Here is a 15,006-nt window from a genome sequence, read left to right as displayed (position 1 = left end):
TGAGCAAATGTTCTGGGTCTCACCTGCACATGCACCGGAAGATAAGTCTATCTCCCAGGGCCAGGATTTCTCTCCTGTGGTGGCTACAAAGTTCTCACCTCCTAGGAGGGCGTCGGTTCGGTATCCAGGACTGGGTCCTACTGACAACAGATGCAAGTCTCCGAGGCTGGGGCGCAGTCACCCAAGGAAGAAATTTACAGGGGAAATGGTCGCTCCGGGAATCTTGTCTCCACATAAATGTTCTCTAGTTAAGAGCCATTTACAACGGCCTGCTACAAGCAAGAAGCCTTCTTCAGGGTCGACCTGTCCTGATACAGTCGGACAACATCACAGCGGTAGCGCATATAAACCGTCAAGGTGGAACAAGGAGCAGGGCGGCTATGGCGGAGGCCACAAGAATCCTTCGCTGGGCGGAACAGCACGTGAGCGCTATGTCAGCAGTCTTCCATCCGGGAGTGGACAACTGGGAAGCAGACTTCCTCAACAGACACGATCTCCATCCGGGAGAGTGGGCTCTTCACCAAGAGGTATTTGCAGAAGTGACGAAGCGTTGGGGAATTCCGCTGATCGACATGATGGCGTCTCGCCTCAACAAGAAGCTTCCGAGGTATTGTTCCAGGTCAAGGGACCCCCATGCCAGTGCAGTGGACGCCCTGGTGACTCCGTGGGTGTTTCAATCGGTGTATGTGTTCCCTCCGCTGCCTCTCATTCCGAAGGTACTGGGAATCATTCGACGAGCAAGGGTTCAGGCGATTCTCGTCGTTCCAGATTGGCCAAGAAGGGCCTGGTATCCGGATCTTCAGGAATTACTTGTGGAAGATCCTTGGCCGCTTCCTCTAAGAGAGGACCTGTTATTGCAGGGTCCATGCGTGTTTCCGGACTTACCGCGGCTGCGTTTGACTGCATGGAAGTTGAGCGCCAAATCTTAGCTCGAAAAGGTATTCCCGGGGAGGTCATTCCCACTCTCCTTAAGGCTAGGAAGGAGTTAACGGCGAAACATTATCACCGTATTTGGAGAAAGTATGTTTCGTGGTGTGAGACTAAAACTGCTCCTGTGGAAGAATTTCACTTGGGTCGGGTTCTCCATTTTTTGCAGGCAGGCGTCGATGCAGGCCTGAAATTGGGTTCCATCAAAGTGCATATTTCGGCTTTATCTATTTTCTTTCAAAAGGAATTGGCTGTCCTCCCAGAGGTTCCGACTTTTGTGAAGGGTGTGATGCATATCCATCCTCCCTTTGTACCCCCTGTGGCACCATGGGATCTTGAAGTGGTCTTGCAGTTTCTTATGTCTTCCTGGTTTGAACCTTTGCGTAAGGTTGAGTTAAAGTTTCTCACTTGGAAGGTGGTCATGCTGTTGGCTCTGGCGTCTGCCAGGCGAGTGTCAGAGTTGGCAGCCTTATCTCACAAGAGTCCGTACTTGATCTTCCATTCGGATAGAGCGGAATTTAGGACTCGTCAACAATTTCTGCCGAAGGTGGTTTCTTCGTTTCACATTAACCAACCTATTGTGGTACCTGTGGCTACGGATGCTTTGGCAGTTCCAAAGTCTCTTGATGTTGTGAGAGCTTTGAAAATCTACGTCGCCAGAACGGCTGTTGCCAGGAAAACAGAGACGCTGTTTGTCCTGTATGCTTCCAACAAGATTGGTCATCCTGCTTCAAAGCAGACTATTGCACGCTGGATTTGTAGTACGATTCAGCAAGCTCATTCTTCGGCTGGGCTACCGGTGCCGAAGTCAGTAAAGGCCCATTCTACCAGGAAAGTGGGCTCATCTTGGGCGGCTGCCCGAGGGGTCTCGGCGCTTCAGCTCTGCCGAGCAGCTACGTGGTCGGGTTCAAACACCTTTGCTAAGTTTTACAAGTTTGATACCCTAGCTGAGGAGGACCTCATGTTCGCTCAATCGGTGCTGCAGAGTCGTCCGCACTCTCCCGCCCGTGTGGGAGCTTTGGTATAGACCCCATGGTCCTTTTGGAGTCCCCAGCATCCTCTAGGACATAAGAGAAAATAGGATTTTAGTACCTACCGGTAAATCCTTTTCTCCTAGTCCGTAGAGGATGCTGGGCGCCCATCCCAGTGCGGACTGTTACTTGCATTGTGTTCTTGCTGGTTACATTAGTTTACACACGAATTGTGCATTTGTTGTTTTCAGCTTGTTGCTGCTGTTAATTCGTACTGTTATCTAGTTTCCTGTTACTCCGGTTGTACGGTATGTTGTGGTGTGGGCTGGTATGTTTCTAGCCCTTAGTTTAAACAAAAATCCTTTCCTCGAAATGTCCATCTCTCCTGGGTACAGTTCCTATAACTGAGGTATGGAGGAGGGGCATAGAGGGAGGAGCCAGTTCACACCCAGTCAAAGTCTTTTCAGTGTGCCCAAGCTCCTGCGGATCCCGTCTATACCCAATGGTCCTTTTGGAGTCCCCAGCATCCTCTACGGACTAGGAGAAAAGGATTTACCGGTAGGTACTAAAATCCTATTTTTGCTTCTGTATTACATTTTGTAATGTACTATTATTTTTTTAATATTGGAAATATTTCACTTCTACTTGAGTGTAACAATTTCTGTAGGAATCAGAACCATTACTTGTAGGGTAACTATATATGTCCTACACAGTTCTTTTGGGTGCACATTTTTGAAAATTGTTAACCGTTTGAATTATTTAAAAAATGTTTATTTTCAAATTTTTCTTACCTTCAGGCCGCGCAATGCCATGGCAGGACTTAGTAGAGCCAAGCGTCTTTCTTTTGCATCTTTTGACACTGAAATGCGTCTTAGACGCCATAAGACGCACAAGCAGCTTCTGCTGATTAAAATGATATGCAGCATGCCTATATTCTTTCTGTAATAGTGGCTCTTTCTGCATTCAAAATGAAATGTTAGTGTTTTCTAGGAAAACACTGTAGCATAGCACTTTGTATGCAAATACAGTCACAGTTACACACAGAATATAGGCATGCACCATTTTCGATACCCCAGGGTAAGAACATCTTTGTCTATGAGGTTTCCATTTTTTTGGTGTTTTTTATAGTTGTTTTATGGACTTCATTATGAATTTTTATTTGCAAACCTTTACAGACTCTGCAACAAAGGGCATCCAAAGAGTGGAATATCCAGCTTTTAAAGTTTATAATAAAGCACCTACTAGAGCACCAACATCAGACAGACCACAAGGTGATTATCTCTCTCTCTCTCTCTCTCTCTCTCTCTCTCTATATATATATATATATATATATATATATATATATATATATTTATAAAAAATTTGTTTTTTTTGTTTTTTTTTTGTTTTTTTATGTATTAGAACTGACTGTTTATGCCCAGAACACCATTACATTGCAGTTAATGTGTTCACCTCCATTGTTCTGTACAAACCTTCAGGAACTTTACTGTAAAAAAGTTTGCAATGTAGTATAGGACACACGGTGCTATCTGTGCTAGGTGCACATTCAGCTATACTGTTTGCGCTGTGCGATTTGTACTTTAGTGGTATGCGATTTGGACTACACCCGAATTTGGCTACACTACAATATGTAATGTATGCGATGTAGATCAGAAATACCTGCCTACACATACTATTTTGCCTTGCGATATTGACTAGATGGTAGCGCGCATCGTATCGCAAGGGACAATACACACTGCGCAATTTGAACTAGATGTGATGCTATTTGAACTGAAAAGATAAAATAGCATGCGAGAATTGCACCGTGCTTGGGCACCGTAAGGGGCATTAAATCATACACCCACACTACATGTATCAAAGCTGAAAATGCCCCTGCTGAGGTGTGTGCTTCCAGGCAGCACCGGATGCGCTTTTCCCCATTGAGACAGTTGATTGCCGTTCATCAACCAATCATTGGATCAGAGCTGGGAAGGTAGCGTCAGCTTGGATGCAGGAACGGCTGTGAGCAGATAAGTTAGGTAAACGATCCGCATTACTTCCAGATTCAGGCATGGGGAGCATGTATGCCTTGGTAACAACACTGACTGCAAAATCTGCAGCACTGTTCGGGTAGGGTAAGCACAAGTCAACCCAGTAGATGACAGCTTGCTTAGGATGACCAAAGAGGACTGAAGCTGGGAGGAGACGATAGGGTCCACGTCGGGTAGCTGTTGTCAGACAAAGGACCTCATTCAGTAAGAGTAGCAGTTTCTGCTTTTTAGCAGAATATGCTACTCTTAAAAAATGCATGCTGGGGCCGCCCATCGCAGGGCAAGGCTACCCGCCGCCCACAAACTGCGACCGTGCTCTAATTGCGATCGGACCACAATTAGTGGGTGGTCACAGAAACTAGGGAAGCCTTCTGCCGCCCCAGCCTGGTCACGACAACAGGAGTCCCGCTGCCATCTGTTCCTTGGGGGTGGCTGCGTTTGAGGTCACACAGCCATCGTGACACCCCACGCAACGATCCGTCACTGCCGCGCGAATGCCTCTGCCTTTCAGTCAGGCAGAGACATTCGCAGCCAATTCGATCAGATGGCATTGGCTGTTAGCTCAGGACGGGAACTGTTCGTGCACATTGCCGCCTGTAACAAGGTTATTATGGTCTCGTCAATTAACTATTCGATCTGAATAACCCCAAAAGTGCGGGAAACCACTAGACTGACAGCAATTGGATGTAGAGACACAGCCAGCATTGAGGCCTGTGGGACCAGTTTATTTTCACAAAGACCCTCCTAAAAGACACACTATAGCACGCAAGTGTGGACACTAATATTGGGCCAGATTCAAATCCTATCGCACCCGCTATCTTCCATCTAAAGTGGCGGGAGATAGAGGGGCGATATTAAAAATGTACCCCGTTATCGCGCTGATTGCGCTTATTACAGTTTGGTTTGAGCACGTCAAGCGCCTAAATCCGACTAAAGTAATGGGTGCGATCGTGAAGAGACTCTTGACACACATTTCAGCTCGCTACCTCCGGGAGTACCGAGCTGAAATTAATTTGTTGCACCCATTGGCAATAACATTAGAATACCGGGGGCAGGAGAGGGTCGGAACATTTGAATCTGGACCATAGATTCTTTTGTTACTCAATCTCCTTTTGTTTCTGTATTACATTTTGTAATGTACTATTATTTTTTTAAGATTGTAAATATTTCACTTCTACTTGAGTGTAACAATTTCTGTAAGAATCAGAACAATTACTTGTAGGGTTACTATATATGTCCTTCACAGTTCTTTTGGGTGCTCATTTCTGAAAATTGTTAACCGTTTGAATTATTTAAAAAAAGTTTATTATTTTCAAACTTTTCTTCTTACCTTCAGGCCGCGCAATGCCGTGGCAGGACTTAGTCGCGCCAAGCGTCTTTCTTTTGCATCTTTTGACACTGAAATGCGTCTCAGACGCCACAAGACGCACAATGCAGCATACCTATATTCTTTTGTGTAATAGTGGCTCTATCTGCATTCAAAATGAAATGTTAGTGTTTTCTAGGAAAACACTGTAGCATAGCACTTTGTATGCAAATACAGTCGCAGTTACACACAGAATATAGGCATGCACCATTCTCTATACCCCAGGGTAAGAACATTTTTGTCTATGAGGTTTCCGTTTTTTTTTGTTGGTTTTTTTTTTTTTTGGGGGGGGGGTTTTAGTTGTTTCATGGACTTCATTATGAATTGTATTTCTCATACGTCCTAGAGGATGCTGGGGATGCTTCAAGAACTATGGGGTATAGACGGGATCCGCAGGAGACATGGGCACTTTAAGACTTTAAAAGGGGTGTGAACTGGCTCCTCCCTCTATGCCCCTCCTCCAGACTCCAGTTAGATTCTGTGCCCAGTGAGACTGGATGCACACTGAGGAGCTCTCCAGATTTTCTCAGAAAAAGACTTTATGTGAGGTTTATTTTCAGGGAGACCTGCTGTCAACAGGCTCCCTGCATTGTGGGACTGAGGGAAGAGAAGCAGACCGACTTCTGTGAGTTTCAAGGCTCTGCTTCTTAGGCTACTGGACACCATTAGCTCCAGAGGGTCTGATCGCTAGGTACGCCTAGATGCTCCTTCCCGGAGCCGCGCCGTCACCCCCCTTGCAGAGTCAGAAGACGGGTGAGTAGAAGAAGATCAGAAGACTTCAGTGACGGCTTTGAGGTGTACCGCACAGCGGCTGCGCGCCATGCTCCCTCACACACACCGGCACTACGGGGTGCAGGGCCCTGGGCAGCATAAAACCTCTATAAATAGACTGGCAAAAGAGGCTTACGGTGCCTGGCCACTAAAACCAGACCCCCGCCAGTATAAATATTTTAAAAATAGCGGGGCTGAAGCGCCCCATTAAGGGGGCGTGGCTTAGCCCTCACAGCTCTAATCAGCGCCATTTTCTCATCACAGAGCTGCAGAGACGCTGGTCCTGACCTCCTACACTGCTATACAAGTAACAGGGTGCAAAACGGGGGGGGGGGGGGGACACAGTAATTTTGGTGCCGTTGTTGTTATTATTATTATTAGTATTATTATTATAAAAGCGCTAACAGGTCTGAGGCATTATTTTAATCGTTTCAGTACCGGGATAGGCGCTGGGTTGTGAGCTGGCAAAACTCCCTCTGTTTTTCTCTAACAGGCTTTGCTGTGGGTCTGTCCCCTATAGCCCCAGTGTGGTTGTGGGTGTCGGTACTCGTGTGTCGACATGTCTGAGGCTGAGTGCTCTTCCTAGGAAGAGGCTGGAGTGGGGACAGAAAAGACTGTGAGAGTGACCGTGTCGGCACCGCAGACGGCTGATTGAATGCTAATGTGGCTCGGTTGAATAAGAGATTAGATAAATCTGAGTCTCATACCCAGACATGGAGAAAATCCATGGAGGATGCATTGTCGCAAGTTCAGAGCCCCTCGGTGTCACAGAAGCGTTCATTTACCCAGATAGCAGATACAGATACCGACACGGTCTCTGATTCCAGTGTCGACTATAGTGATGCCAGATTGAATCCTAAACTGGCTAAGAGCATTCAGTACATGAGTGTGGCTATAAAAGATGTATTACATATCACGGAAGACCCTGCTGTTCCTGATACTAGGGTCTGTATGTATAAAGGAAAGAAACCTGAAGTAACGTTTCCTCCCTCTCGTGAACTGAACGCTCTTTTTGAAAAAGCTTGGGAAAATCCTCACAAGAAGTTAGTTTCCCAAGAGAATTCCGGTGGCATATCCGTTCCCCTCTGGGGACAGGGAAAAGTGGGAGTCAACCCCCACGGTGGACAAAGCTCTATCGCGACTGTCCAAAAAGTTGGCGCTTCCGTCTCCTGACACGGCAGCCCTAAAGGATCCTGCGGATCGTAAGCAGGAAAATATACTAAAATCCATTTATGTCACTACAGGTACACTGCTCAGACCTGCCGTGGCATCGGCATGGGTGAGTAGCGCTATTGAAAAGTGGGCAGATAATTTGTCATCTGACAGGGATAGCGTGCTTTTGACACTGGGTCATATCAGGGACGCTGCAGCCTATCTAAAAAAAGCTGCGAGGGTTATAGGCCTTTTGGGATCAAGGGCCAATGCCATGGCAGTCTCGGCTAGGAGGGCATTGTGGATTCATCAATGGAATGCTGATGCTGGCTCTAAGCAGACTATGGAGTCTCTACCGTTTAACGGTAGTGTCTTGTTTGGTGACGGCCTCGCTGACCTGGTATATACGGCTACCGCGGGTAAGTCATCATTTTTATCTTATGTTCCTGCACAACAAAATAAAACACCCCACTATCAGATGCAGTCCTTTCGGCCCAATAAATACAAAAAAAGGACGAAGGTCTTCCTTCCTTGCTACGAGAGGAAGAGGAAGGGGAAAAAGGTCACAGGCTATGGCAAGTTCCCAAAAGCAGAAGTCCTCCCCGGCTTCTACCAAAACCACCGCATGATGCTGGGGCTCCTCTGGGGGAGTCCGCACCGGTGAGGGCACGTCTCCAACTCTTCAGTCAGGTCTGGGTTCACTCGGCCCTGGATCCTTGGGTATTAGAAATCTTAGCCCAAGGGTACAAATTGGAGTTTCAAGACGTGCCCCCTCACCGATTTTTCAAATCGGCTTTGCCAGCTTCTCTTCCAGAAAGGTAGGTAGTATGCGCTGCAATACTAAAGCTGTGTCAAAATCAAGTCATTGTCACAGTACCCACGTCACAACAGGCGGAAGGCTTTTATTCGAGCCTGTTCGTGGTCCCGAAGCCAGATGGCTCAGTCAGACCAATTCTGAACCTAAAATCCCTCAATTTCTATCTAAAAATATTCAAATTCAAGATGGAATCTCTCCGAGCAGTGATCTCCAGTCTGGAGGAGGGGGTTTTATGGTGTCTGTCAACATAAAGGATGCCTACTTACACGTCCCCATATATCCCCCACATCAGGCTTATCTGAAGTTTGCTGTTCAGGATTGTCATTACCAGTTTCAGACGTTACCGTTTGGTCTGTCCACGGCTCCGAGGATTTTCACCAAGGTTATGGCGGAAATTGTGGTTCTCCTACGCAAGCAAGGAGTCACGATTATCCCATACTTGGACGATCTCCTGATAAAGGCGAGATCAAAGGAGCAATTACTGAAAAACATTACACTCTCCCTGACAATTCTGCAACAACATGGTTGGCTCCTAAACTTGCCAAAATCACAGTTGGTTCCAACAACATGACTGTTGTTCTTGGGTATGATTCTGGATACAGAATTACAGAGAGTTTTTCTTCCAGTGGAAAATGCTTTTGAAATGCAAAACATGGTAAAACAGATTCTGAAACCGGCAAGAGTGTCGATTCTTCAATGCACCCGGTTGCTGGGGAAGATGGCGGCGGCCTACGAGGCCATTCAGTTCGGCAGGTTCCATGCCAGAGTGTCTCAGTGGTACCTGTTGGACAAGTGGTCCGGGTCTCACCTGTACATGCACCAGAAAATAATCCTATCTTCCAGGACCAGAATCTCTCTCCTGTGGTGGCTGCACAGTTCTCACCTCCTAGAAGGACGCAGGTTCGGGATTCAGGATTGGATCCTGGTGACCACAGATGCAAGCCTCCGAGGCTGGGGAGCAGTCAAACAGGGGAAAAAATTTCCAGGGAAAATGGTCAAGCCAGGAAGCTTGTTTGCACATAAACATTCTGGAATTAAGGGCCATTTACAACGGCCTTCTGCAAGCGGAACATCATCTTTGCGGTCTGCCCGTCTTGATTCAGTTGGACAACATAACAGCAGTGGCGTACATAAACCGCCAGGGCGGAACAAATAGCAGAGCGGCGATGGCGGAGGCCACAAAAGTTCTTCGCTGGGCGGAGAAACATGCAAGCGCTCTGTCAGCGGTCTTCATTCCAGGAGTGGACAACTGGGAAGCAGACTTCCTCAGCTGACACGATCTCCATCCAGGAGAGTGGGGTCTTCATCAAGAGGTCTTTGCAGAAGTGACAAGTCGTTGGGGAATTCCTCAAATAGACCTGATGACGTCTCGCCTCAACAAGAAACTTCAGAGATATTGTTCCAGGTCAAGGGACCCCCAAGCAATATCGGTGGATGCCCTGGTGACACCGTGGGTGTTTCAGTTGGTCTATGTGTTCCCTCCACTTCCACTCATTCCAAAGGTGATAAAGATCATAAGAATAACAAGGGTTCAGGCGATACTCATTGTTCCAGAATGGTCAAGGAGGGCCTGGTATCCAGATCTTCAGGAGTTGCTCATAGAAGATCCCTGGCTTCTTCCTCTACGAGAGAACCTGTTACAGTGTATCAAGACGTGCGTGTATCAAGACTTACCGCTGCTGCGTTTGACGGCATGGCGGTTGAACGTCAAATCCTAGCCCGGAAGGGTATTCCCAGTGAAGTCATTCCCACACTTCTTCAGGCTAGAAAAGAAGCTTTACCACCGTATTTGGAGAAAATATGTGTCTTGGTGTGAATCCAAGAAGGCTCCTACGGAAGAATTTCAGGTGGGGCGTTTGCTCCATTTTTTGCAAGCAGGTGTGGATGCAGGCCTAAAGTTAGGCTCCATTAAAGTACAAATTTCGGGCTTATCGATTTTCTTTCAGAAAGAATTGGCCTCCCTTCCAGAAGTTCAGACCTTCGTGGCACCATGGGATCTTAATGTGGTGTTGCAGTTCCTGCAATCTCATTGGTTTGAACCTTTACGTAAGGTCGAGTTGAAATTCCTTACTTGGAAAGTAGTCATGTTGTTGGCCTTGGCATCCGCAAGGCGGGTATCTGAATTGGCGGCTTTGTCTCACAAAAGCCCCTATTTAATCTTCCATGCTAATAGAGCGGAGTTGAGAACTCGTCAGCAATTTCTGCCAAAAGTGGTTTCATTGTTTCATGTAAACCAGCCTATTGTGGTGCCAGTGGCTACTGACGCCTTGGCGGACTCGAAGTCTCTCGATGTGGTCAGAGCTTTGAAAAACTATGTCGCCAGAACTGCTCAAGTTAGGAAAACAGAGGCTCTGTTTGTCCTGTGGGCTCCCAACAAGATTGGGGCTCCTGCTTCCAAGCAGATTATTGCACGTTGGATCTGTAATACGATTCAGCAGGCTCATTTACGGCGGGATTGCCGTTACCGAAATCGGTGAAGGCCCATTCTACCAGAAAGGTGGGCTCATCCTGGGCGGCTGCCCGAGGGGTCTCGGCATTACAGCTTTGCCGAGCGGCTACTTGGTCGGGTTCAAACACCTTTGCAAAGTTTTACAAGTTTGATACCCTGGCTGAGGAGGACCTCTTGTTTGGTCAATCGGTGCTGCGAAGTCATCCGCACTCTCCTGCCCGTTCTAGAGCTTTGTTATAACCCCATGGTTCTTGATGTGACCCCAGAATCCTCTAGGACGTATGAGAAAATAGGATTTTAATACCTACCAGTAAATCCTTTTCTCTTAGTCAGTTGAGGATGCTGGGCGCCCGTCCCAGTGTGGGCTGTATCTGCAGTTATTGCTTATGGTGACACACATGTTGTGTGGAGTTCAGTCAGCCTGTGGCTGATGTTAGTCATGCCATTGCATGCGTTGTTGTTGAATGCCATGTTGTACGGCGTGTTGAGGTGTGAGCTGGTATGTATCTCACCTTAGTTTAAAAAAAAAAAAAATCCTTTTCCTCGAAATGTCCGTCTCTCTGGGCACAGTTCCTATAACTGGAGTCTGGAGGAGGGGCATAGAGGGAGGAGCCAGTTCACACCCATTTTAAAGTCTTAAAGTGCCCATGTCTCCTGCGGATCCCGTCTATACCCCATGGTTCTTGAAGCATCCCCAGCATCCTCTACGGACTAAGAGAAAAGGATTTACCGGTAGGTATTAAAATCCTATTTTTGCAAACATTTACAGACTCTGCAGCAAAGGGCAACCAAAGAGTGGAATATCCAGCTTTTAAAGTTGATAATAAAGCACCTACTAGAGCACCAACATCATACAGACCACAAGGTGATTATCTAACTGTCTGTCTGTCTAAAGTAGCTGAATACCCGTGCTTTGCTATGGCATGAGGATGGTAGATTAGAATTATAGTTCGTTAATTTACATTGGTTGGAGATCTAGTATATAGGCATATCTTGCTTCCCTGACGCACTTTTTGTAGTGGTCGGACCCCTATTTTGTCCCCTAAGGGACACTGCTCTTTCCACTATAGAACTCTGTGGCTTCCTTGCTGCCTCTATTCCCCTCCTCACATCATGTCAGTGCCCCTGTGAAATTATCGATTTATTTACAGTTTCTTATATAGCGCAGCACATTTCTATTTCCTGATATACTCTGTGTTGCTGGGGCACCGTGCTACTTCCACTATCTAACTGTCAGTGTGTGGGTTCGTGCTACCTCCATTCCCCTCCTCACATCATGTCACTGGCCCTGTCACATGCAGCCCTGTCATCACTGACATATCATGCATGTCCTGATGTAGTCTGTGGGCCATCCGTAGGGGTGCTAGCGGTGTGTTACCTCAACAGTGTTTGTTCCCAGAGTGTAAGTCATATGTGTACCAAGTTTGGTGTAAATGTCTCCAGGTCTTCCACAGTTATGCTGTCTGCTGACATACTCTGTGCTGCTGTCCCATCCCTAGGGGTGTCTTACCCCTACAGTGTTTGTTCCCAGAGTGTAAGTCATATGTGTACCAAGCTTGTTGTAAATTGCTGCAGGCATTCCAGAGTTATGTTGTCTGCTGAAATACTCAGTGCTGCTGCCTCACCCCTAATTCATTTCGATTGCAAATTTTTTAAGTTGCCTCGGCCGTGTTTTAATATGCTCGTATGGAAAATTTCACGATCTTGGCTTGTAAACTGTGGATTTGTATGGAAGGACAAAGTTTTGCTTTTATATATTTTATATATATATATATATATATATATATATATATATATATATTTCTATATATATTTTTGCAGTGGGGTACACTGGGGTTGCACAGAGATAACATCGGGGTGTAGAGTTGTATCTTGATCCGAGGCACCAACAGGCTAAAAGCTTTGACTGTTCACAAGATGCACAGCGCCGCCTCCTCTATAACCCCGCCTCCGTGTACAGGAGCTCAGTTTGTATGTTGGTGCCTGCAGTGCAGGCTGACAACAGGGAGGGCTGCGGTGGACAGCCCTGAAAAGAGCTTTCAAGTGAAGAAAGAAGAATTCAGAGCCGCAGCATAGGCACGTAAAAGTGCTGTGTGTCATTCTGACACATCATGCTGCGGCTCCCTCATCTCCCAGCGGCGCTGTACACTCCCACGCCCTGGTTGAAGGGTAACCACAGTGGAGGCTCCTGTTCTATCATAAGGGCACACACACACCACCGTTGCTCTCCGGGATCGTGTGGCCGCTGAAAGGAGGAGGTAAGAGGCGGGACCCGCTGCAAACCGTGATCCGGCACGGTCCTTGGGAGGCGGATCTCGCGCGCTGGAGTGGACACTGTGGCTGTGCAGGGACCCCACTAGACCACCAGGGCAAGGGCACAGGTCGGATTTTTGCATAAGTCCGTTTCTTTAAGGCCCGCAGTACCGGTGGTGAAGTCCAACAAGGGGATCTGGCTCTGATCTGTATCCCCTCCCCCAGCCCCAGGGCGCCATTTATTGCTAATGTTCCCACCCTGGAGCTACATCTCTCTCTCAGCTTTTGGGCGCCATTACACACACAGTTGCGCTGATCTGGGACTGCTGGGCAATGCCTCCTCTGTAAAGCCGCCTGCATCATCAGCGCTGTGCATTTACAGGTCACTTAAGTATTCTACATGTCTTTAGACAGTTTTAGTTAGGAACAAGTGCACTTTGTCAGGGTTATTTCGTACAAGTACCCTGTGATATACATCCAGTGTTTACTGTGCATTGCTATATTTATATACCTAATTAGCTTTACTTGTGTAGTGCAGTTACTACAGTGTTGCTAGTCCAGTGCAGTTTTATGGTTATTTGTGATAATTTCTGCATTGTGCATGTGACTGTGTGTGTGTGCCAGTAGCTGCTGTGTGATTTCCATTCCGTATTTCTCTGACGTCCTAGTGGATGCTGGGTACTCCGTAAGGACCATGGGGAATAGACGGGCTCCGCAGGAGACTGGGCACTCTTAAAAGAAAGATTAGGTACTATATCTGGTGTGCACTGGCTCCTCCCTCTATGCCCCTCCTCCAGACCTCAGTTAGAATCTGTGCCCGGCCAGAGCTGGATGCACCTAGTGGGCTCTCCTGAGCTTACTAGAAAAGAAAGTATTTCTTAGGTTTTTTATTTTCAGTGAGATCTGCTGACAACAGACTCACTGCTACGAGGGACTGAGGGGAGAGAAGCAAACCTACCTGCTTGCAGCTAGCTTGTGCTTCTAAGGCTACTGGACACCATTAGCTCCAGAGGGATCGAACACAGGGCCCGACCTCGATCGTCCGTTCCCAGAGCCGCGCCGCCGTCCCCCTTGCAGAGCCAGAAGTCGGAAGAATCAGAAGAAAAACGGCGGCTGAAGACTCCGGTCTTCATCAAGGTAGCGCAAAGCACTGCAGCTGTGCACCATTGCTCCCACAGCACACCACACGCTCCGGTCACTGGTGGGTGCAGGGCGCTGGGGGGGGGGGGGGCGCCCTGGGCTGCAATAAGTATACCTTTTGGCAAAACTGCACATAATACAGTTTATAAACTGTATATGTGCCTAATCCCCCGCCATTGACATTATTAAAAAAGCGGGAGAAGCCCGCCGCGGAGGGGGCGGGGCTTTCTCCCTCAGCACACCGGCGCCATTTTCTCTTCACAGCTCCGCTGGAAGGACGCTCCCCAGGCTCTCCCCTGCAGTATACACTACAACAAGGGTAAAAAAGAGAGGGGGGGCACATAAATTTAGGCGCAAAAGGTGATATAAGCAGCTATTGGGGAAAATTCACTCTTTGTTAGTGTAAATCCCTCTGTTATATAGCGCTCTGGTGTGTGCTGGCATACTCTCTCTCTGTCTCCCCAAAGGACTTTGTGGGGTCCTGTCCTCAGTCAGAGCATTCCCTGTGTGTGTGCGGTGTGTCGGTACGGCTGTGTCGACATGTTTGATGAGGAGGCTTACGTGGAGGCGGAGCAGGTGCCGATAAGTGTGATGTCGCCCCCTACGGGGCCGACACCAGAGTGGATGGATATGTGGAAGGTATTAACCGACAGTGTCAACTCCTTACATAAAAGGTTCGATGACGTAACAGCTTTGGGACAGCCGGCATCTCAGCCCGCGCCTGCCCAGGCGTCTCAGAGGCCATCAGGGGCTCAAAAACGCCCGCTACCTCAGATGGCAGACACAGATGTCGACACGGAGTCTGACTCCAGTGTAGACGAGGATGAGACAAATGTACAGTCCACAAGGGCCATCCGATGCATGATTACGGCAATGAAAAATGTGTTGCACATTTCTGACATTAACCCTGTTACCACTAAAAAGTGTATTATGTTTGGGGAGAAAAAGCAGCCAGTGGCTCACACGCTTATCTAAAAAGGTGGCACTGCCGTCTCAGGATACGGCCGCCCTAAAGGAGCCTGCGGATAGAAAGCAGGAGTCTATCCTGAAGTCTGTATATACACACTCAGGTACTATACTGAGACCTGCAATTGCTTCAGCATGGATGTGTAGTGCTGCAGCAGCATGGT

The 15,006-nt window shown here is 47.7% G+C and overlaps 1 protein-coding gene across 3 annotated transcripts in view; it reads left to right on the top strand.

Moving 5' to 3' along the window:
- Nucleotides 1-15,006, top strand: part of LOC134927810 (mediator of DNA damage checkpoint protein 1-like) — an 840,332-nt gene that overhangs the window by 724,110 nt on the left and 101,216 nt on the right. For 2 of the 3 annotated variants that reach the window (XM_063922788.1, XM_063922786.1), the window contains 2 exons: nt 3,074-3,169; nt 11,253-11,348. In XM_063922788.1, the coding sequence (XP_063778858.1) occupies nt 3,074-3,169; nt 11,253-11,348 (192 nt within the window). The remainder of the gene's footprint in view (nt 1-3,073; nt 3,170-11,252; nt 11,349-15,006) is intronic. The other variant, XM_063922787.1, reaches the window with a different exon arrangement.

The sequence above is a fragment of the Pseudophryne corroboree genome, chromosome 5 (assembly GCF_028390025.1).
Source record: "Pseudophryne corroboree isolate aPseCor3 chromosome 5, aPseCor3.hap2, whole genome shotgun sequence".
Classification (NCBI taxonomy): domain Eukaryota; kingdom Metazoa; phylum Chordata; class Amphibia; order Anura; family Myobatrachidae; genus Pseudophryne; species Pseudophryne corroboree.
Note: the sequence above shows the minus strand (reverse complement) of the source record. Positions and strands in the feature narration are given on the sequence as shown.